Source organism: Athene cunicularia (assembly GCF_003259725.1).
Source record: "Athene cunicularia isolate RWA chromosome 7 unlocalized genomic scaffold, athCun1 chr7_part1, whole genome shotgun sequence".
Classification (NCBI taxonomy): domain Eukaryota; kingdom Metazoa; phylum Chordata; class Aves; order Strigiformes; family Strigidae; genus Athene; species Athene cunicularia.
Genome location: NW_020799107.1, coordinates 16,096,095 through 16,119,165, shown reverse-complemented (window position 1 = coordinate 16,119,165; position 23,071 = coordinate 16,096,095). Strand labels below are relative to the sequence as shown.

General features: G+C 36.4%; 1 protein-coding gene across 13 annotated transcripts in view; it reads left to right on the top strand.

Annotated features, from left to right (window-relative positions):
* MYO3B (myosin IIIB) overlaps positions 1-23,071 on the top strand; it is a 211,238-nt gene that overhangs the window by 109,933 nt on the left and 78,234 nt on the right. For all 13 annotated transcript variants that reach the window (XM_026852307.1, XM_026852319.1, XM_026852312.1 and 10 more), the window contains 10 exons: positions 433-635; positions 998-1,096; positions 1,698-1,812; positions 2,203-2,329; positions 2,472-2,682; positions 3,776-3,923; positions 4,159-4,312; positions 6,276-6,364; positions 7,803-7,932; positions 22,577-22,656. In XM_026852307.1, the coding sequence (XP_026708108.1) occupies positions 433-635; positions 998-1,096; positions 1,698-1,812; positions 2,203-2,329; positions 2,472-2,682; positions 3,776-3,923; positions 4,159-4,312; positions 6,276-6,364; positions 7,803-7,932; positions 22,577-22,656 (1,356 nt within the window). The remainder of the gene's footprint in view (positions 1-432; positions 636-997; positions 1,097-1,697; positions 1,813-2,202; positions 2,330-2,471; positions 2,683-3,775; positions 3,924-4,158; positions 4,313-6,275; positions 6,365-7,802; positions 7,933-22,576; positions 22,657-23,071) is intronic.

Sequence of the window (23,071 nt, the reverse complement as noted above, 5' to 3'; positions counted from 1 at the left end):
CTGAGTGTTCAGTGCCTGTACTTATCTACAGTGTTTATCACATATTTATACAATAAAGAATGACAGATCTTGCTATGGGTCTAATCTTAGGAGCTCTTACACATTTAAATGTTATGAATAAAGCTATTAATGCACAATAATGCACAATTATATTAAAATCAAGTGTTTAATGTTAACCTTAAGTAGATATGTTTAGTTTTTGATGGGTTTGGTGCTCTAACTAATTATATGACACCTGAGGCAGAACAATTGCAGAGAAAGAAGAATCTGTTTTTTCCTACTTGTGGTCAACTTCCTCATCAATTTGTTGGCCCTGTTATTGTATAAATGCAAGCATGAGAAAGGGATACTATGCTTCTGAAACAAGAATTGAATTGTGAGTAAGCAATGTATTTTTTAATGATTCTTCTGATCTGAATATGTTCTGTCAAGGCCAATAACCGTGCTTTGCGTGAGAAAATTCTTCAGGTGAATCCTCTGGTTGAAGCATTTGGGAATGCCTGCACTGCCATCAATGACAACTCAAGTCGCTTTGGAAAATACCTGGAAATGATGTTTACACCTACAGGAGCTGTAATGGGGGCAAAGATTTCTGAATATCTACTTGAAAAATCAAGGGTCATAAAACAGGCTGTGTAGGTATATTAATTGTCTGTCCTTTCACATTTATATAATGTTTGGATTCTGTTTAATTCTCAAAAATTCTTTCTTTTAAATGCTTTTGTGCCTTCTGCTAAAGCAGTGACCGTTTGTACAGTGCTGTGATGGCGAGAAGAGTCAGGGTTTTTTGGAGTGGAAGCCAGAGCTGCTCCATTCTTTGGAGAAATATTGTAGTTAGCTGGGTTTTCTGTGTTTCACAGTTGCTGATCCTACACCATTAAAACAAGTGAGAGATCTGCTACCTACTTAGTGAGCTCATGATAAGAACTTCTTTTATATTGTACAAGATGCCACAAGAATAAACACATGTGCTTTAAAAGGATACTTTTTTTTTCAGGGGAGAGAAAAATTTCCATATATTTTATTATATTTATGCTGGCCTTTATCATCAGAAGAAGCTTTCTGAATATAGACTTCCTGATAAAAAGCCTCCTAGGTAACTATAACTCACTTGTTTTAACTGCCTGTTATAATTAGCTATTGATCAGCTCTTGCTTTCAGTATGATGCCTTAAAATCTCTCTTAATCTTTCTCCATCCCTTAAGGATCTTTTTTAATCCTCCCAAGCAAAGAAGAGGATGGACAATAGGGCATTACATTATTTGTATTTGAGAACTTGAACTATTTAAAGAGGAGGAGAAGAAAGAATCAAGCTTCTTATTACGTAGATATTCTGTTGTACTTTCAAATCAGGACAAGCACCTTATGATTTCTTACTGTAATGCTTCAGTAAGAACCCAGAATATGCTTTGCAGTTGTGTTTTTTCATCGTTATTTTTACTTTCAGTGCATCTGATCTGGATTGGGTGAGGGGATGTGTGTAAAATATTGGTAACACTCTAGTAGATACTAATAAAGAATAAGCAAAAGTTAGTGCAACAGAAACAAAAATTTTGTATGAATTAGGTCCAAAGTATATAATTGGAAAATATTGAAATAAATGTTCTTTCCAGTTACTGAGGTACTTGCACTGAAGACACAGGGGATTGTACTGGCATATCTTCTGTATGGTGTTTTCTTTCTCCTACTCTATTTAGATATATTGATAATGAAACTGGAAGAGTCATGCATGATATTGTTACTAAAGATTCCTATGGAAGACAGTTTGAAGCAATTCAGCATTGTTTTAGAATTATAGGATTCACTGACGAGGTAAGATCCAGTTGCTAAACCATTATTGACCTTTTTTATAAAAACCATCTCCAGTCCTGCCTGTGCACAGGCTACTGTTTGGCTTTGTGGATACACACCCATGCCGCAGAATCTCTCTTATGACAAAATTGAACTGTGAAAGCTTAACCACACACTTGGAATCCAAGACCAGTATAAGGTGTCGGTTGATATTCAGGCAAGTCCATTCACAATTCTGTATCACACTGTATTCTGTGTCAATAGGACCTCACTTGAATTTGTAGAATTTTTCTCAGAGCAAGCTACAAGCTTTAATAGCAATTTCCAGTGCCTAGCTTTTTCTTTTATAGCCTAAATATGATCAATATATCTAATTGGATTCCTTAAAATGCTGCTTGTCATCTTTTGCAGGAAGTGTACTCAGTGTACAGAATTCTGACTGGAATCTTAAATACTGGAAATATTGAGTTTGCTGCCATTTCTTCACAACACCAAACAGATAAAAGTGAGGTTCCCAACCCAGAAGCCTTAGATAATGGTAAATACATTTTAGCATTGTCAGTTCTGTAAATACAATTTGATTGTATTTGTAAGAAACTCTAACTTGTGGTAGCAGTTGGTCAAGGCTGGTGACTTCCACCGCATAATCAGTCATGTGTCTTTTTTCTACTATCTTTTAGCTGCTGCACTACTAAGTATTGGGTCAGAAGAACTTCAAGAGGCCCTAACCTCCCATTGTGTTGTAACACGAGGGGAGACTATTATCCGAACAAACACAGTGGACAAAGCAGCTGACGTGCGAGATGCCATGTCTAAAGCACTTTATGGCCGGCTCTTCAGCTGGATCGTAAATCGTATTAATACGTTGCTTCAGCCAGATAAAAATATATGGCAAGTTACACATCACTGAATCATGTGTATTTACTGTGCATGTGTCTTTGATGGGTTCATCCATTTGTATATTTTTGCTTTTGCAGAAAGGGTGCTGTGTTTATTTTGGCTAAGGCTTCAAAATGTCTTTCATGCTGTGATACTGAATTCTGTTTCCAGGACATTAGCCCCAACATTTTCAAAAAGCTCAGTGGATTTTAGCTACTGAAGTCAATGGAAATTGGGTGGTTATTGCTGTAAATTTCTTTAAAAATATGCTTCCTATGTATTTAACATTAAAAATCATACCAAAGGCTGGTAAATAATTTGGGTTCACTGAAAAACTTTTATGTATTCACAGTCCTTACAATACTTCTGCTTTTGTAAGCTAGTAATAAATACAGAACCTGGATTATTATTGTGCTGCTGCTTGAGATGTAGGTGAAGATTTTTTATTTTTTCATAATTACAGAAAAGTTCCCATTGTGCATCCTTACACTTTTGTTGCCAGGTACTGATCTAGCTGCTTTGGTCTTCTCAAGCAGCTGTAGAGATTTTTAAAACAGGAGAACCCCTCAAGTAAGTAAATGCCTGTGGTCTGAGATCTCTACTTTGCACTGCACTAGGTCATATAGATGTGTCCTCATCCATACTTGTAGTTCTGATGTTGACTGTGGTATCAGTATATTTGAGCTAGCACATGGGCTCTTAACAGTCCAGCTTGTATCAGCAGCAGACTTGTCAATTACTCTTCTGACTAAGTATAGCAAAAACATACTGTTAAAGTGACACCTTTTGTCTACCTGGAGGAGCAGACAGAAGATTTTATTTGGGTTCTGCCTATTGAAACCAATTGTTTTAATATGGCTACAAAGTGTCTGTTATGATGTACCTACAATTCTCCTGCCTTTTTCATGAAAATTTGTAAGAAATAAGTGGAAAACAACTGTTAAACATGCTGAACAAATTAACAAGTCATCTTGGGTTCAAACATACTTTTTCTCCTCTCTTTTTGCAGCAGATTGAATCAATTATGCAATCTGAATTACCATGTTTATTTTGATTTTAACTTATTGTTGCCCATGATGAATTTTGTTTATATTTTCATATGCAGCAATGCTGGAAATGGAATGAATGTTGGAATACTAGACATATTTGGATTTGAGAACTTCACAAGAAATTCCTTTGAACAGCTGTGCATAAATATTGCTAATGAACAGATTCAGTTTTATTTCAATCAACATATCTTTGCACTTGAGCAGGTAAATTCAGCTCTGATGAGGTCTAGTTGAATCAGCTGTGCTGAACTACAGATTATATTCAGGAATACATTATAAACTGTAAAATGTGTATGTGATTTAAATGCAAGACAATGACTTCTTTCATTTGAAGATTTGAAAATAATGTTGTTGGGGCCTACAGAGTATTGATGTGCATCAGAAATGATGATGTTACTTTTACTGGTTCAGTATTAAAACTGTGCTGGTGACTTTGTAGATGGAATATCAGAGTGAGGGAATTGATGCTGCTAAAGTGGAGTATGAGGACAACCGTCCACTTCTAGATATGTTCCTGCAGAAACCCATGGGTCTTCTGTCTCTACTAGATGAAGAAAGTCGATTTCCTCAAGCAACAGACCTAACTTTAGTTGGTATGTGCAAACAAAAGTTCTGGGAAATAACAAATATATTTTGAGAGGGTGGAATGACATCTTTACTCTAGTTTTACTAGCCTAGTTGTCCTGCTGAGGCTGCACCATTTCATTTGACATTTTAAGTGTATTTTTTCATTATGCTTGATTGTTTTTCTCTGCTTATGTGTTTTCTGTTCTTTTTATATTGCAAAAATTATCTTATGTATCAGGTGTCAAGGGCTTATTGAGTTTACAGCGTTACAAGGAAATAACCTGTGTCTTATCCCTATACGCAAGGTACTTCAAGCAGCATTTATTCCCATTTGCTGAAGGGAAGGCTGGGACATAGTAGAATCCTGTCTCTAGGACCACCCTGTGAGCAGCATTAGTGTTGAGAGTAAAATTTAGATCTCCTAGGCTCCTAGGCCCATGTTTATCCAATTAGAAAATACTGCTTCACTGCAGATTATCTCATCATAAATAGAAAGTGTGTGTTATTTCTGGTGGGCCATCTGTCTGAATATTTGCCTTCCTTCATACATATTTTACGTATATTTTAACAAATCTTGGTGCCAACTTTAAAATGTACAGCACATGCCATGTTTAAAACTGTTGTCTCACTTTTATTTACTAGAGCTGCATTTTTCCCTGCTCTATGAAAGTTCCAGTTCCTTCAATGGAATGTGTGGCAGAGACTCAAACATAGTCAGAGAAAAGTAACAGCTGCCTGTTAAATTGCACAATATATGTACAAGATTTTTCACTTCTGCTAGATTGAGTTGAAACTTGAATTTAGGTCACCAGTAGAATGAATGCTATGGTTTCATTTCAGTCCTCATATGTGTACTAAAGCTTTGTGCCTCCCTGTGGGTCCTATAAATCAGTTAATACTGAATATTGAACTTACACTTTCACAGAGGCACTTTCCTTGGTCCAGTGCCAATCAGTCTTACTGCTGATCTGTACACAATATACAGCAGGATCCCTCAAGGAGACAGCAAAGTGGGATATTTTGCCCTCTCCAGATGTGCCAGACAATAATTTATTTCACCACCTCCCCCCACGCCCCCCTAAATTCCAAGCTTCATTCTTTTTGCTTTAAATACAAGCTTGATTAAACATTAATAGAAAGGAAAACCTAACACAAATTATTAATGGATTCTAACATTAGAAAAAACATTTTGATATTTTCTGATGTACACAACATAACAGAAAATTTTATCAGTTGATTCCTACCTCAGGTCTTTAGTTGCTTGATCAGATAAAGAAATATAATAGCAAGTTTTACAGTATCAGCACTAATTTAATTACAAAATATTAAAGAGCATACAAAATATCACAGGACATAAAAGACATTTTTCGTAGAAAGTCATGTTTCTTTTTCTGTCAGCTCTTCAGAGGTAGTCACAGGAAACAGAAAGCTTCTTTAGTAGAGGTTTCAGATAGAAGCTTCTTTTTCTGTAAAAGTCTAAAGATAAATGAGAGATGGTCCCAGCCTAAAGACATTAACATATACTTAAAACAAAGCTAAATGAATGGGGAAAGGAAGATAGGGGAAATATAAATAATACACATTTAAACCGTGAAATATATGTACAGCTTTGAATGTGCATAGTTGAAATAAACCCATGCCAAACCCTATATGTACATACAAGAAAATGTACAGCAAAATATTGAAAGTCATCACACCTCCTCATTGGCCCCTTTTATTAGATAGTTTTTCATGCACAAAACTATCCACGAACAGTGGGATTTGAAAGAAAGTCTTACTGGTCTAGTTTGGAATGAGCTGTTCCATTCAGAAGTGGCAGCTTGGAAGAAAGCACAGAGAAGCTGGAATACAGCTGTTTCTGAGCAATCTGATAATATGTGTGTTTATAGTAGTTCTGGCTTCTTGAGCAGCAAACTGTCCCTAATTAGGATGAAGATTTTATTTAGTTACTCTAAGTCACTTATATCAATGTCTCTTCTCAATGTCTAGATAAATTTGAAGATAACTTACGATGCAAATACTTTTGGAGACCAAAAGGAGTAGAACTGTCGTTTGGTATTCAGCACTATGCTGGAAAGGTAAGGTCATGTGATTTTTATTTAGTTCAGATAACAGTGGTATAGTAATTATTTGTTCTATCCAAAGTTTCTGCTTTATGATTTTTTTTCCTCATTTTAAGAGACAAAATGATAAAGTTTACATAAACCTACAATAAAATTTTCATGTGTAGTAGTCCATTTTAGAATCTATCCTTATGGCTGTTTCACAAATTGTATAGGCAGTAACCACCTTTTATTCTGAAAGAAATCTGGCACCAGAAACACTACCACTATTTCAAAGGAGCAACTCAGTGGAGTCAGGACAGGCTTATGTGATTGTTAACATCCTGTGAATGCCACAGTAGTTCTTTGTGAGAGTGTATATAAGTATATGGATAAAATGCAATGTAAACCAGTGTCTGTAATAGAACTTAAAATCCTCTACAGAGCACTGGAAAGGCTGGAGCTAGCTCACACAGATGTTTTCTTGTACTCTGTAACACCAAACTTCTTCTCAGCAGTTCACATATTATTTTTTATGGGAAATAACGGTCCAGTTGTTTCACATAACATGAACTTTGGTTGTGATTTCAGGTCCAAATCTTTGTTTAAACAAAATCAAAATTAAATAGCAGTGTTTTATATAGTTATGAGTAAAGTCTTCTCTCTGGCTCATTATAAGACTCCAAAATTTTAAGATATGTTCTAATAAACTTCATCCAGCTTTCTGGCTTGTTAAGAATAACTGTAAAATGTCACACTGGTTTTGTAAATTCTTTGTACCCAAATGGCCAAGTCATAAAAATGCTACTGGCCAGTTCTATGTTGCAGGAGAACATTCAGTTTCTGTAGAAACTACTGGACTCCAGTGGAATTATACTAGAGAGGAATATTGCTAGTGATAATAAAACAGGTCTAGTCTAAAAAATTACTGCACTTAAAAAAAATAAAAAAGTTAAACAAAACTGATTCTTGTATGAATATAAATAGTCATTAATTTCCAATAAAAACAATTAAAATAATTGAAATAAATGAATGTTTTGTTTTCCTACTATCATTTTCAAAGCAGCGAAAAGCCTATGCAACCTACTCCTGTTCCTCCAACTGGTCTAGTTATAGATCACATTTAGTGCAGACAACAAATAGATGATGATCACCTGAGAACCATTTCTTATTTCATACGTAAACCATCAACTGAAACTTTAATGAGGTATCTATGTTATATTGTATCATGCATGCAATAGTTTGGCATGGCAAAGTGACAGGCTGTGAATATAGGTGCTGTTTATAGCCAGTTCACATTCTGAAGACACAACTGTTGCGCTACACTTTTAAGTCCTTTGCAGATAATTCATTGGCTTCTCAGAGCCAAACTAACTGGTCTACTTGGTCATCTTGACTGTTCACATTTTAAAGAACATAGTAGTTTTAGAGTAACCCTTTTTGACAACTTTTCTGATTCTGTTGCCCATGCTAGGTTTTATATGATGCCTGTGCGTTCCTTGAGAAGAACAGAGATACTCTTCCTGCTGATGTAGTAGTGGTGTTGCGAACCTCAGAGAACAAACTTCTTCAGCAGCTGTTCTCTAGTCCATTAACAAAAACAGGTATTTTCTGCACAGCTTTGCTAACATGGCAACCTCTTCAGCTACCTATTCCTCTAAAACTCTAATTGTTTCTTTGCAATTTTAAACAATTCTTTTTCAGCTCTGCTGCTTAAAGTTTCCTAGATATCTAAAATGTTATGATCATATTTTTTAAAAATATGTGAGCATTCATTCTTATTCAAAAAAACCCAGGCAGCCAGATTCATCCCTCGCTCCGGAGAAAGGGAGTTTATCTGATGTGTAGGTCAAGAACTCTCAGAGCAGGATGAGAATATGGGAGTCTCTTGGTTCTTAGTCCTTTACTAAGAACAGTTCTCAGTTGATAAATTCTTGTGTACTGTGCATTGATCCAATATATAAAGTTTCTTACGAATTATAAAAACCACATACTAATCTGCTAGAATTATTCAGTTGATTTAAAGCTTATTAACACTGTTTCACATGAAAATGCACAGATCTATAGCTAAATAAAACAGCAAGATGCAGTTTGATTACTCCATGAATAAATGCCAGAATACCAGTAAGTAACCTATACAAATGACAGTTCTGCAGTACACATGCAAACAAGCCAATAAATGTACACATCCCTCAATATGTTCTACATTTTTATAGTATCTTTTTCATAGTAGGTAAGAAAATTATGCAATACTAAGGAATAATCTAAATATGATAGATTATATTAGATTACAAAATTCTTATGATATATGATATGCAAATGAGTTGGTTGTATTTTTAGGTAGAAATAAATGTACATGCATTAGATAGTGCTGTGTAGGCTTATTGTACATGGGCTGCAGATGCTCTTCTGTGCCTGTGCAGCAGCTCTGTCTGGAATTTCTGGACCCTCAGTAGACCAGTCATAGCCTCTGGTGATGCCTTTAACCTTGCTTGAGATTTCTAGGTAGGAAAAAGAACATCTGGAGAAAAACATATATTGGGGCCTTCTTTGCACGTGTAGCACTGATAGCAAAATATCTGTTTATATTTTACATAGGACAGATTCCTGTTATAATGACTCTGTTCTTTTGCTGTAATTAGAATTCTCTGGATTACCCTCTTCAAATTATGCTTTTAGAGGTCCCTCAGAGGTGAGAACCCAATGAGGAATCTGCCTTCCTTTTAGCTATGACAAACTTAGATGGAGGGGGATATAGTTTAAGGTAGAGTAGGATTGGTTTGTGCCCAAGTGGGGAACAAAGAATCTATGTCTACTGCTGACATTTGAGTCCATGTTAAACTGGTAAAAGAGATTCTTTTACTCACAGATTAAACAGAACAAAAAAGAAAGCTCACATCTGGTCAAATGTGACTCCACACCCCTCTTCACTAGCTGTTTTATACCTTGGAGCTATTGTCAGAATGAAACTGATTAGGTGCTTTGTCCCTGTTGCCAGTCCCAATTATTGCAAATATTATACTTTTGATTTTATTCCTATTTTAAAATCAGAATGCAGATGCTTTCAGCAAACTCATCTTCCTCTGGCTTTTTAGAGATACTTTCAGTGGCAGCAGGACTGAACTTGGGTATTTTGCCCAAGATGCATAAAAGGTTCAGTAAGAAGATACTTCTCATTGTAATAATGTATAGTTACCATGTTGGTGTATTTCCACTTTTCTGTTTTTTTCTTACATTCCTTCCTTGTTTCCTATTTACATGAATCACATGCTTTCTGCCTCCCCATATAGAACATTTACCTTTCCATGAAGAGCACACAGCAAGTTGAGTGTTGTTTGTATTTGTCAAGTTGGTACAGAACATCCTGTTAAAAAAATTATTGTGCATATGCTCCTGTACATGGTGTTACAAGAATAGCTTAAAAACCTTATGTCATTTTTATTTTTTAAAAGTCTATTTTAAAGCTCTATTTTTTCCAGCTGTCTAATATAATTGGCACTCACATCCTGTGTTGGGGCCTCTGTGTTCTAAAATCAGATTGTTGCCAGGTTTAGTTTTGGCAGCTTGCAAGATAAATGAAAGGTTTGGCTGAGAACAGAAGGTATTGCTGGCAATGCTGCTTCATCTCTGCTCAGTGAAGAAAGATTATGCTATTCTCTTAACTTTCTTACAAAGAGGCTTTTTTAAACAAAAGAATAGTGACTGTGTCAATGTCTCACCATACTCTGTCCTTGCCTTGTAGCCCTCTTCCCTCCACTCAACACGTCCTTCATTCCTGAAACAAACCAGAAAAAAAACAGATTAATAATCTTGATACAATTTTCTCCAGTTTTTTGTAGATTACTGACTGATGTGAAAGTTAATAATTTACATGGAAGCCATACTGCATCTTTCCAGGTAACTCTGACTTGAAATGAGCCTTCTGCCAGTATCTCTGATGTTTTCTTTGAAGATGAGTGACAGCACATTCTCACATCTGCTTGCAACTAGCTCTGGAATTTGCAGTGTAGGTGGTTTTGCCAAGCAGCAATCTCCAATATGCGTAATAGTCACTAGGTGGTGCTATCCCAGAAGCAAGAGGGAATTTCAGACTGGTAGCATGGGTCTGACAATTACTGAAAATGTAGTTCTTAAATACCACTAAGAACAAAAAGATGCCTTTCCCACCCTGAGAAGATCTTCTGTTTGAAGTATATTTATATAACTATCATGTCTTGTGCTGTCAAAAACTGAGCAGCAGCAAGAAAATAAATATTAAAAAGACTAAATTCTTTTACTAATTTAAGATCATATTAATCCCTGTAATTTATCAAATATACTTATCCTCTCTTAACAAATGCTTCCATTTCACAGTGGCAGACTGTGTAGTTTAAAGGGCCAGAAATTAACAGCAGGACATTAAGTATACGCTTGTAATTTATGGTTAGGAGAGTGCACAATTACTGACACGAGACACCAGAATTTAAACATTCTGGCACTAATTTTGTAGTGTGTACAGCATGTTTTGTCATCTTTCAGTGGAAACTTAGGCACATTCTGGAATCTGTTTGCATTTTCTAGGGACCTTTAACCTCAAAACTGAATGAACATATTCTGGTTTAACCTACCAATTCTCCCAATTGCTTCCATACTTAACACTTTTTTTCTACAGACACAGCTTCATGTGCTGAGAGTTACGTATATTCTGAAATTAAAATAGAATTTTCTCTAAATACAAGAGAGAAGTAGAGCATTTAAAAAAAAATGCCACTATTCCGGTTGAATATACATGTTCCCATTCAGACATAATGCATTCCTGTTTGTCTCTAGTTTTAGTTTACCACTGTTAAAACTAAAGCATCAGAGACTAAAGGAATCATGTGATCTAAAAAATAGAGTCCCCTTGTAAGAGAAGAGGGCTTTAATTGGAAAAATTAAGGAGAACCTTGGTACATTCACTTGTGGTATCAGTGAAGAGTCAGACCATTTGACTCACTGTCCTGATACTCAAGAATTCTTGCAGCATCACCTTTAAGTGGTGGTGCCACTGGACTGCTTGGGCAAAGCACCACTAGAGCTTTTGGAGACTGCAGCTCCCTCTTCCACTTTTCCTCTCTCTTACGTTATATTCCCCAGCAAACCAGATCATGCTGGCAGAGTAGGGAGGTGTGCCAGAGAGACTTAATCTTTTTAGGAAAGCTGCAACACATTATTCTCTATTCTTGAAACGCAATCTCTGCAGATATTTTCCCCTTCTATGATTCACAGACCTTTAGAGCTTTTGTCAAGGTTTGCTCTGGTCTGCTTTAGGTCCTTGCTGGAGAGAGGAGAGAGTTGCCACCTGGAGGGAGGAAAGGGGAAATCTTCCAGCCTTCCCACCACCAGAATGGAGATGCTGGGAAATGTCCCTGTCCTAGCTCTGAGGATCTGTAGGGCTGTGCTTGACTGCATAGAATAAGTACAGAATGGAGTGCCATTAATGTTACAGCAACATCATGTCTAATAATTTTGGTAACACTGGCTATTGCTCACACATTCAAAGTGACTATCAGTTATCATCCATTGCTAATAAACACTCCTTGTTCATGGTGCCTAGATATTTGAGCATAATCTGTCAAAGAGAACTGGGATGAAAGTTTTCATAACCTTCGCTGAAGAGTTAGGATAGTGATGTTTTAACAAGGAAACTTTTTTGTCCAAAATAGGAGGAAAATAGATTTTTTTCAAACACAAATTCATTATAATTAGCCAGCCTAGAGGTAATTTCCTTTCCTCAGTATTGATTTTTAGTCTGTGTTCTTTTTGCCTTTGAGTGTCCAGCCCTGCTTATGGCCCTTAGACAAAAAGTAATTATAAACAATGTATGTCTGGTATAAAAAAAACCACCAACAAATAATTAACAGACCATGTGCTGAGAGAGAATGTGAAGAAAATGTTTCAGGCTTTCTTTATGCCCACTAAAGGACACAAGATCTAGGGCCTTTTGCAAAATCACTTTAATAAACTGCTTTTCACCACTCGTTGGTGACAAGAATACTATCTCAATATTAATTTGTCTGTAATTTTGATAACAGATGATTCTTCATGAAGAGTCAGAAACTGAGGGAAAGAAATTAATTTTCTTGTATTTCAGTCCCATGAACATGTATTACTAGGCAGAGAGTGAAATCATGGCCAGTTGAAATTGTAGATGCTTTGCCATTGTTTTCAGTGGAGCCATGATTTGTCCTGTCGTGTTTGTCACTGTGCACTTCTATTGAGTACAAGCCCTTCCTCCAGTGATAAGTAGTGGCAGGTCTCGTGGCTTGCTGTGTGTCATATTTATGCACTGAAATATAGCATGTTTCCATTTGGGCTTAGCGGATTTTTTCTGTTAATTCCACACATGACAATAGAGCAAAAGACTCAAATACGTCTTAATTTTACTAATTTATCCTACAATAAAATCTTTTTATAATGGTACTTTTGTGTTGGTATTTTCACCTCTAAGAGATAACTGCAGGCACTCTAAGTCAAATGAATTGGAAACAAAGCCATTTTAATTATAATCTCTCTACTTGAATCAGAATTTATATTTTTCTAAGAAATTGGGTCAAGTTAATGGAAGCTGTATATTTTCACTCTGGACACAGAGGCTGTCCTACATCTAACTGGTCCATTTGTTAAAAGCATATAAAAGTTAATCGTTTTAACTTTGCTCTTTGCTGCCAGTGCGTCGTGTGCAAAGAGAAGCTTTAAACCACAGCTGTGCGACGTAACAATTGTGAACTTTACTGTGTTGCAGATGTGGGATATCAGTAAAAGAAATTCAATGTAATTTAACTGAGTTTGAGAGGTAGAGGGTTGGATTACTTTTTATTTATTTAGTTGAGCATTTTACAGTTCAGTGTTTCTTTTTCTTCACATCCTAAGGTTTTGTGTCATAGGACAAATGCAGAACACAGATACTCCGAAGACTTGCTAGCAGTAGGATCCAAAACATTCCCTAAAATGGCCCTAAAAATGGAACTCATCTAGAAACAGAACCATCTATCAGATCAAAGTTAAGGTCTCAGCCTGCTAAAGCTTTATATAAGACATAACAATTATTTACTGTTGAGAATAACTCCCTGTAAATAAAGAGTGTCAGTGAATCTCTGGAATTGCACATGGTAGTAAGCACAACAGCTGAGAAGGGTCAAGTTAGATTTATCACGTTTATGTTTGGTAAAGGGTATTGCCCAAGCAGAAGTCCACTGCTTTTAATATGAGATTTCAGAGATTACATTGTAGTGAAAATGGGCAAAGGGCATAGTTTTTTTTGTCTCCAAGTGCTTGTAAATTGAAGCCTAAAAAAGGTACAGGTGGGCAAGTTTATGAACAGATCTTGATGAGCTTACTGATTTGATTCATAACAGGCCATTCTCTGTAGAACAAATCTTGAAAATAATTTTTCTTTATCTTTTTTCTCAAAAGAGAGGAGATATCTTTTCAATTTTCATGTTTCTAGCCTAACTTTTCAATTCTATAGTGAACATTATCTCACAGTAGTGAAGAATAATTAACAGTTCATTGTATACTAATTAAATTAAAAATGTGTTGATATTGAGGAAGCAAAATATGTATTGCATAGAAGATGTTACTGTTTTTAATATTAACTAGTATATTATGGAATCTCACTGTGCAGCATATACAGAATTTAAATAGAAAAATATTCAGAGAACATTATGCAATAGTTGTTTTAATGAGCAGTTTACTAGGCAGTTTCTACAGGCACTATGTGCTGTAAGGTCAGCCTGTGTTAAAGATGCTCAGTATGTCATTGGAAGCATTCAGTAGCTCTCAGGATCTAATCCTAGAAGAGTAGTTACTTTTAAATTTGCTAGTGAGTTTGTAGAGCAGATAAATTTGTTGAATATTCAGATAACCTTGTTGTTTTGAATATCCATAACGGTTTTTGGTGTGTCGTTTACAAAGGATGTGCTTATATTTCCCACTCTTTCAAAATAATTGAATTAGGGGTTAATGTATCTAAGAGGTTAATGTAATTGGTGGAAAACAAACTTGAGTCTGTGCTGGATTTTGTGTATTTGTTTTTGGTGTATTTCATATTCCCAAGTGTGCTGTCTTACTATGATTTTATACTTTGATTCATTTTCTTTATTCCTTCACCCTACAACAAACTGTAAAGGTCAGCACTTTACCAACGCATCATTATCTTTTATCTTATTATTTGACTTTGTCTTGCTTATTCCAACCTGACTTGACTTGACATAAGAGAGCTTGTAACTGAACTGTCTGAACAGCAGGTCATAGTGTGTGTCAGAGACAGAAAATACATTTGTGGGTGTTTGTATGAATGGGTATTTGTTTAATTAAGTGTGGAGAGATACAAATATATATCAGAATAATGTTTTGAATTGCCACAAAAATAACTGATTTTGTGGTCTCTGTGATAATATATGGAAGTGCTGAGATTCAGAGGAGCAAACTTTCAGCTGAGAAACCTTTGAGACGATTAAATTAGTATTCAACATTATTAATGCCTAGATTTCAAAACTGGGGAGGCCTGGGACTTTCATAAATTTCTGTAACCATGTTTCATCCTAAATTAAGACTTTTAAAAGATGGCTTTTCTCTTGAAGTTTCAAAACCTGGTTTTAACACCATTTTTATCCCATCTAGCTTAGGGTCTTAACCACTGAGAAGATGATAGTCATAGTGAGGTCAGAGAAAATGTTCCTTCATTTTATTCCATGTACTTTCAGTGACATCTTTATACCTGAATTTTTACCACCAAATTCATTTGGAATCTTCACTGGCTTTAGTAGGATTTTGATCAGACTCTAAAAATAGAAACATTGGGCTGGAAATCACAGTTCTTTACTTCTCCTGGATTTCCTGTTTATTCATTGTTCTTGTAGAAAATTATTTTGGCCTCAGGTTAAATGGAGTATTGTGAAGCTTAATTAGTGTTTGAGGACAGTCCTGAGATCATCAGTCCTGAGATCATCAGAGACAAGATGCTAAGGTGTGAGCCAACAGAATACTTGTTGTTGGTTCATGTTGGTGAGGGAGCATAGATAAAATATTGAGTTAACTACCATGTTCTTCATAATCAAGCTTTCACTTTTCTAGATGAAGCATATATGATTTTGGGGAAAAAAAAATCTTACATAACATGCAAGAGAAATAATTTCAAATACATAAAACATTGAGGGAGACCAGAGATGAATCAGCATGTATAGTAACCATATTTTCAACCCCTTTATGTTTTCAGAAGTATTCATCCACATATCTTTGGAAGGAGAAATAAACTTGTTGTCTGTCCTGGATAGAGGTAATTAGAAAAAAGGGGGTATGGCTAATGCTGAAAATTAATGGAGAATTCCTCAACAGTGAAAATATCACATCAATTACACCTCTGTAGTTTTCTTCTAATCTCAGTTACGGATGTGGTACAGGAAGCAGGGCAATCTGCTGGGGCAACAGAAAGCCTCTTGTTGATGGTGACGTACTTTGCTGATGACACACACTGCAGCATTCTGTACTGCCTGCAACTCCCCAGAGATTTCAAGGTTTGCTGTCCTGAGTTGATTACATACAACAGCATCAAATTGTACGCTACCAAAGATGTGGATGGAAGTTGCTAAGGACCACATCTGAAAGAAATAGCCCTTGTCTTCTGACATAAAAACCTGAGACACTGTTCTGTAATGCAGCATCTGGAAGACTGCACAGATCAGGCCGTGGCCAGCCTGTCAGTCAGTCGGGTCTCCAGATAGTCAGGCTGCAGGCCTGACTAAAGAAAATGCTGGGCATCAAGCAGTAGAAAACTCTAGTATTGTTTACACTACAACTTCTAATTGTTTTTTCCAAACATTTTTTTCATTTTTTTCATTGTTGTCTACAATGTAGCTATCTATGCAGCTTCCTATAGTTAGCTCTCAGCTGTACTTTAGAGTGCCACTCCAGTCATTAGTCCTGTGTCTATGCCAACCTGGCTGTGGCCAGATAAAGAGTTTTTCCAGCAGGTAATTCACTCCCCCTGTGCTACCCTCTTTTCAAGAACCATGTGACCCTCCCTTGTCCTGTGCCTGGGAAATTGTCTGTCATGTGATCAGGATATAGCATATGCGCTTTGCCTGCTGTCTGTAAAGTTGGTCACGTAATGGGACTATGATGTTCTGAGAATCACATAAGGTTTGTTTGTGTATCCTATGATCACATATGTGCCTGTGATATTTGAGGAAATATCTGCATTTCAGTAAACACACTCCCAATCAAGTAGATGGCTACACATATAATTCAATTTAGCTGGAAAATTGCTTAAAGTAGCTCTTAATACCCAAGGTTGTGTTTTAAACATATCTTGGGCACTACCACTAAGTAATTATATACCATAATCTGCTCTTCTTTACTAGGTAAGGGCAAAAGTCAAGATCTTTCTTACTGAGATCATACATTTACATATCTTGGAACATAGTAGGCAGTTTGACTTTCATTTCATCTCAGCTGCTGACAGTGTCTTTTTTCCCTTGCATTCTACAAGAAGCCTACTAACCTACTGTGTTAAAACAGTATTAAACATAGCAGCAGTGATGCTTACAAGCAGAGTTTTATTTGTTGCTGTAAACATCATGCTGTGTGTTTGGCAGTGTGTGCCTTACTAACGTGGGAAGTGACTATTGACCTGTCTGCAATGTATACAGTAGAAAGCATAGCAGCACTGAATTTACACTTGGGTTCTCCAGTCCCATTCTAGCAATGTAAAGCTTTTAAGTACCCATAAATATGATCTGTGTCTACTTCATGCTAATAAGACTAAAGAAACCTTTAGTCTAATTGAGAATCAAGATCAGAATTTGTCAGCTCACTATGGCATGGATTTTTCATGTCAAAAAATCTAGGCCAAAATGTGCATCATCTTTGCTTCTGAAGCAACTACTCATAATTTGGTTATTCCCAGGTGGGCCTCACTATTACTAAGTTCTAATGCTTGTCAGATTCTCTTTTGTAATATGGATCTGATTTTGGAAATACTATTTCTCATTTACTCATTTTTTATTTACTTATTCTGAATAGAAAGTGGGGGCTCTAATTAACAAGCAGCTGAACATGAGCCAGCAGTGTGCCCGGGTGGCCAAGAAAGCCAACGGCATCCTGGCTTGTATTAGAAATAGTGTGACCAGCAAAAGTAGGGAGGTGACAGTCCCCCTGTCTCTGCACTGGGTGAGGCCACACCTGGAGTATTGTGTCTGGTTTTGGGCACCTCAATACAAGAGAGATATTGAGGTGCTGGAGTGAGTGCAGAGGAGGGCAACGAAGCTGGTGAAGGGCCTGGAGAATAAATCCTGTGAGGAGGGATTGAAGGAGCTGGGACTGTTTAACTTGAGGAAGAGAAGGCTGAGGGGAGACCTCATCACTCTCTACAACTACCTGAAAGAACGTTGTAGAGAGGTTAGTGCTGGTCTCATCGCACAGGTAATTAGTGACAGATCAAGAGGCTTTACACTCCAAGAGGGGAGGTTCAGACTGGACATTAGGAAAAAAAATTTCACAGAAAGAGTGGTCAGGCAGTGGAATAGGCTGCCCAGGGAGGTGGTGGAGTCACCATCCCTGGATGTGTTTAAGGGTCATTTAGATGAGATGTTGGGGGATATAGTATAGGGGAGAACTTTGTAGAGCAGGGCTGATGGTTGGACTCGATGATCCCAAGGGTCTTTTCCAACCTGAATGATTCTGTGATTCTTTTTTCAGTATAAGTAGCAGTGAAAGTGTATCTTTATTGATAGTCGTATTCTACAGGCAGTATTTTTATAAAAACATTCTTGTGTAAAATGTGTAGTATATGAGAAAATTGGATTCTTAGCTTTTATTGCACAAGATTAGCTTAAATGACTTCAGTGACTCAAAAGAATAGAGTTTTGATAGTCAGTGACCAGATCAAATTAGTACCCAATAAAAAAGTACATGTATTCATTTATAGTCGAGCTAAGAAAAGCTTATTCTTACCAGTAGCAGAAGATGAAAATGCATTATGGAGATAAGCAGTCGACTTCCTTAGGCTAGAGAAAATGTACTGAAAGGAAAGACAGAGAATTTGTGTATGTCAAAGACATTGTCTGACTCTGTACCTCTTCTGGAGTGCAAGTGCTTAGCTGTGATTAGAAGTATTGTCAAAGAAATATGAATGCATTGTAGCACTTCTGACCATATTACTGTATCTACATGATGTTTCAAGTAGCCCCTCTTTATCTGAACCAGAAGCATGAAAGAAATTAATAAAATATATGAGGATAAGAAAAGAGCTTGTACTGTGCCCTCTATATAATAGTAATATCCCTAGTACAGCTCGTACAGTAAGGTGACATTGTCATTACACTTTTTCTCTGTAAGTCATTTGCACTTCACAAACTAGATGTTGTATCAAAGCTTAATGTAATTCTTACCTGGCATGCTCTTACTTTGGGAGGAGTGATCTATTGCAGACATAACCAAAATGAGGTTATAAATACAGTGCTAATATTACTAATATTTGCTTGATACTACTTTCAGAACCCATTATCTAAGAATAATGAAGCACTGACAAACTGTAACATCAGAACATCCAGCCAGAGAGTGTACTTTTCTTAATTAGTATGGAAAGTCAATGGCCAGACAAATCATTAATTCAGCCAGATCACACAGTGAGTAAGTGCCAGGGATGCAAGTAAGAAGCCAGGAATGCTGACTAGTCCTTTCTGAGGATCTGAAGAGCACTTCCAAAGTCCAACCTGAAAAAAGAAAATCCTTTTCTTCTTTCTGTGATATGTAAATACTTGAAATACTTTCAAAACTTCTGCTTGGTTTTGCACGATAGAAGAGATACAGTACCTTGACAGTATGGTCTTTCTCACCTAGCTGAAATGGGGCATCAGTGAAGAATATGTTTGCAGAAATGTGAGATCTTCTATACAGCTTCAAGACTAAAGGAGTTTTGCTGAACATTGTCACAGTGAGCTTAGCCAGTGAGTGCATAGATTTTTGTGCTGCTACTTCTCTTCCTGTTGGAAGCTCTAGACCATTTCACAAACTTTAATGACTGAAGCTTCTCAAAGCATTAACGACATTCCTAACTTTATTGAACAGAGGGAAAAAGAGAAACACTGGGGCTGACTGACTCCCGCACTGACACAAATGAATCCCAGAGACCTTAGTTTCTGATCTGGCAGACACATAGGTAGGAAGGAGCCTTAATTTTTCAGATGAGCAGTCCTGTTGAACTGAAAAGGAAATGTATGTGAATAAAACACAACATGTAATTGTTTAAAAGATTAATCCTGATTTTAACCATTAACTTCTCTCCCCTTCCCCATGAATGCCATTTAAAAAAAAAGAAGAACATTTTGAGAGGGTTTTAAATTGCTTATTGGTCCATTTTATGGAGTTGTATGTAATATAGCCAGTATTTTACTTAAGTCTACATGGATGTCACTTGTATTTTCTCTAAAGTGTTGACCATATAATTGGTGTGAAGCTAGGCTTCTGAAAGGCATAGTGTAGTCTTCTAACCTTTAACCGGTCTAACCTTTCAAGGAACCCATGGCAGTTTTAACTGGCTATGTTATTATCTAAAAACATTTGTTCTTCAAATATTGATGTTCTTCACACAGTGGAATAACATTTAATTATTTTTGATGTGTAAAGTAATAAATGACCTTGTAAATGAAAATCGAATGCAGGGACAGGTACCAAATGTTTGCTGACTGTAAACACCATGCAAACCCTGGGTAAAACATTTCTTGTTATGTGGACTGATTTTCAAACCACATTTGTTATGTTCATTAGTTTTAATGGATTAGTCATGTTAAAGATAGAACGATAGTTCCTGAACATGAACTACTTGAAATAACTAATTCACTAACTTTTATTGAAGCATCATTTTGTGTTTAATCTGGAAAAGAAAATCCTAATAATATATTTTCTATATATTTCATCAGATGCAACAATTCAGTAGTTAGTAATTACATAGGAATTCATTTGACACGTGAAATAAGCAGTGATAAGAATCTGTTCCTAGAAGAAAGTAACTAATGAACAAATTAATGATATGTAAAGATTTTATTTTTTTAAGTAGGAATGTACCACTTTGGGAGGTAATTTTACTTGTGAAGTCATTAAAGGTTTTTGTTTAATAAAAAGGTTCATTTATTTGCTCGGTTTCTGAGATCAGAAATGTTAAGTTTAGTCTTAGTTTTACATGAGGAACTAAGGGAGAGCTCAGGGATATTAATTATGAACCCTTAGAAACCTAATGCTGGCAGTGAGTGTGGTGAACCTTGAGCAACTATATTATCATTCTAAATTTTATTTGCTTAGTAGAGTTTTGTAACTTGTTATAAAATGCAACATTTTTTATTCATTTTATACCATCAGATTCAAATTTGCTTCTACTCTTAACTCCCCTCTTTCATCCCATGTTGTATCATCAGTTCTCCAGTGAAAGGCTTTCAAACTTTAGACTTGCTAATCTGAAGCCTAGCCAAAAACCAACCTTTCCAGGTTGTGTGCTTTAGCCAAAAAGGGCATAAAAGTATAATTTCTAATGTACAAAAATATCAACATTACAGCTAAGAAAAGTTAATTCACTAGCTACTTACTCATTAAAGTTCTCATTTTAACCTTAGAGATATACATATATATACCATATGTGCAATGTGTGCATATAGATACACAAGATTTTCAAAACCGAGTTGCAGTTCTTATTAACCTACACAGTATAGCCTGAAGCAGTTTCCAAAACCGCGGGCATACCTTGTGTTCTCCACTGTGATTTAGATTGTCAGGTAACATAGGCTATAGATCTGGAAATGATGTGCCAGTTTTGCAGCATTGTGTCAATCCCTATGCCAGCAGCTTAAAAGAGAAATACTTTTAAAAATGAATACAGAATGTTTGAATCCCTCCAAAGAATGTCATTGCTGTGTTTGAGTGCTGGCCCCCAGATTATTTTCAGGGAATTGGTATTTTTCTTGTTCAGAGGAAAGTAAGAGCAAAAGTTCATTTCAGTGTTATATGGACAGTGGGTTTGCTCTGCTCCCTTATGGAACAATTACTAGCGATTAAGTGTTCTTGGTTTTCCTTTTTCCCATCCTGCCTCCTTACTAGTTATGTAATGCATAGTTTAGCAAAACTCTGTTTAGAGTTACTGGCTTTCTGGAAAGCAAACAGCTAAACACTTGGAGTTGATGCAAACAAGGCACTTAGCATCTGAAAGAAGTGTTAACACTTTATTTACATTTAAATTAAAATGGACACTTATTTATGTGTTCTGGTTCTGAAAGGTGTGTGGTACATCTGCAGAGGCCTATTGTTTATTCATGCTGTAAATCCTTTGAAATGTGTTAAAATGCTTCCCACTCATTATAAAAATCCTGCCACCCATGGATTAGGGCTTTGATGTCACCAATCCTGCTTCAAAGGGTTCTTTCAATGCTATTAATCACAGTTTAGCCTCTGAAGATATAGCCAGAGAAAACATTTGGACATCTTGTGCTAGACTTGCTAAAACTTTGAAATATACAGAGTGTCTTGCATATGCACAGTCCCATATCACTTCCTCTCTCTACTCTGAGCCTTTATTTTGAAAAGCTATTTTATGATGACTTTGGCTTTCTACAAGTAGAGAGGAAAAAGTTTAGGACACGTCATACTGTACATTTTAAAAAAGGCACTTGTCTTTCAGCTGACACCACAATATGTTTTTGCCTGAGGAATTGAGTCAATCTTTAAAAACCACAAGGGACAATAAGATTGGGGATTAAGCAGGCCTATATGTCAAAAGGTCAAAAAAAGATACCGTCCTATCATTGTCTCATCTCTTTCATTTGTTTGTGACCTTAAGATGTTGTCTAAACACTTCAGGATCCACATGATTTCATAGAAACAAGATTGTTTCTGCTGGCTTTTTCTCTTTTAAATCTCTCAGTGAGTCACAGAGAAATTGATTACTAGTGATTGAGCTGTATGCCTTTGTCCTGTCGTTGTTTTCATCAGCTCAGTAGCTAAGGTCAGTGACATACCACCTTATCACTGACTTTTTCCTCTCTTTTAAATCAACACTGCACTCTGTCATGCCCGAGCTGAATGCTCTGCAGGTACAATTGGTAATGAGTAGGGTGTGGAACAAGTGTGGTGGTGTCTGCTATTTTTAGTACTTTGTACAAACTGATTTTCCACCGTACAAATGTTTACCTGCTAAGCTTCTTGAACAGTTTTTGCAGTATATATTTCTTTCTTTTTGAACAGGTAACTTGGCACAAGCAAGAGCCAGAGTGACAGCAGCATCTAGGTCTTTACCTCCACAGCTTAGTGCTGGGCGTATCAAGGTTAGTAGTGTTCCCTTTGATGACAGGCAATTGTTCATAAAATATTACAGCAAGACTATGGACACGACGCTTAGCTGGCATAGGTGTATAGTGAAGTTCTTCTCAAATGAGAGTCTGCCTTAATATCAGAAAACATGCACCTCGGCTGGGAGTGCTGTTTCCAGTTTTAGTGAGAACCCTATTGTAGAATCCAGTGAAGAATCAATTTGCTACTGATTAAACTTTTGGGGTGTTATCTCAGTTACATTGATACTGATAGCAATATCCCTCTTTATTTCAATGGGGTCAGTGTTTTCCTCTGGCAGTTTTGGCCTAGAAAGAGATTTAATTAGGTAAAATTTGAATAGTGTATTTAACAGTATGAAAGGCAAAATAAAAAAATTATCTGTTCATTTCTTATTCGACTTGCAAGTGA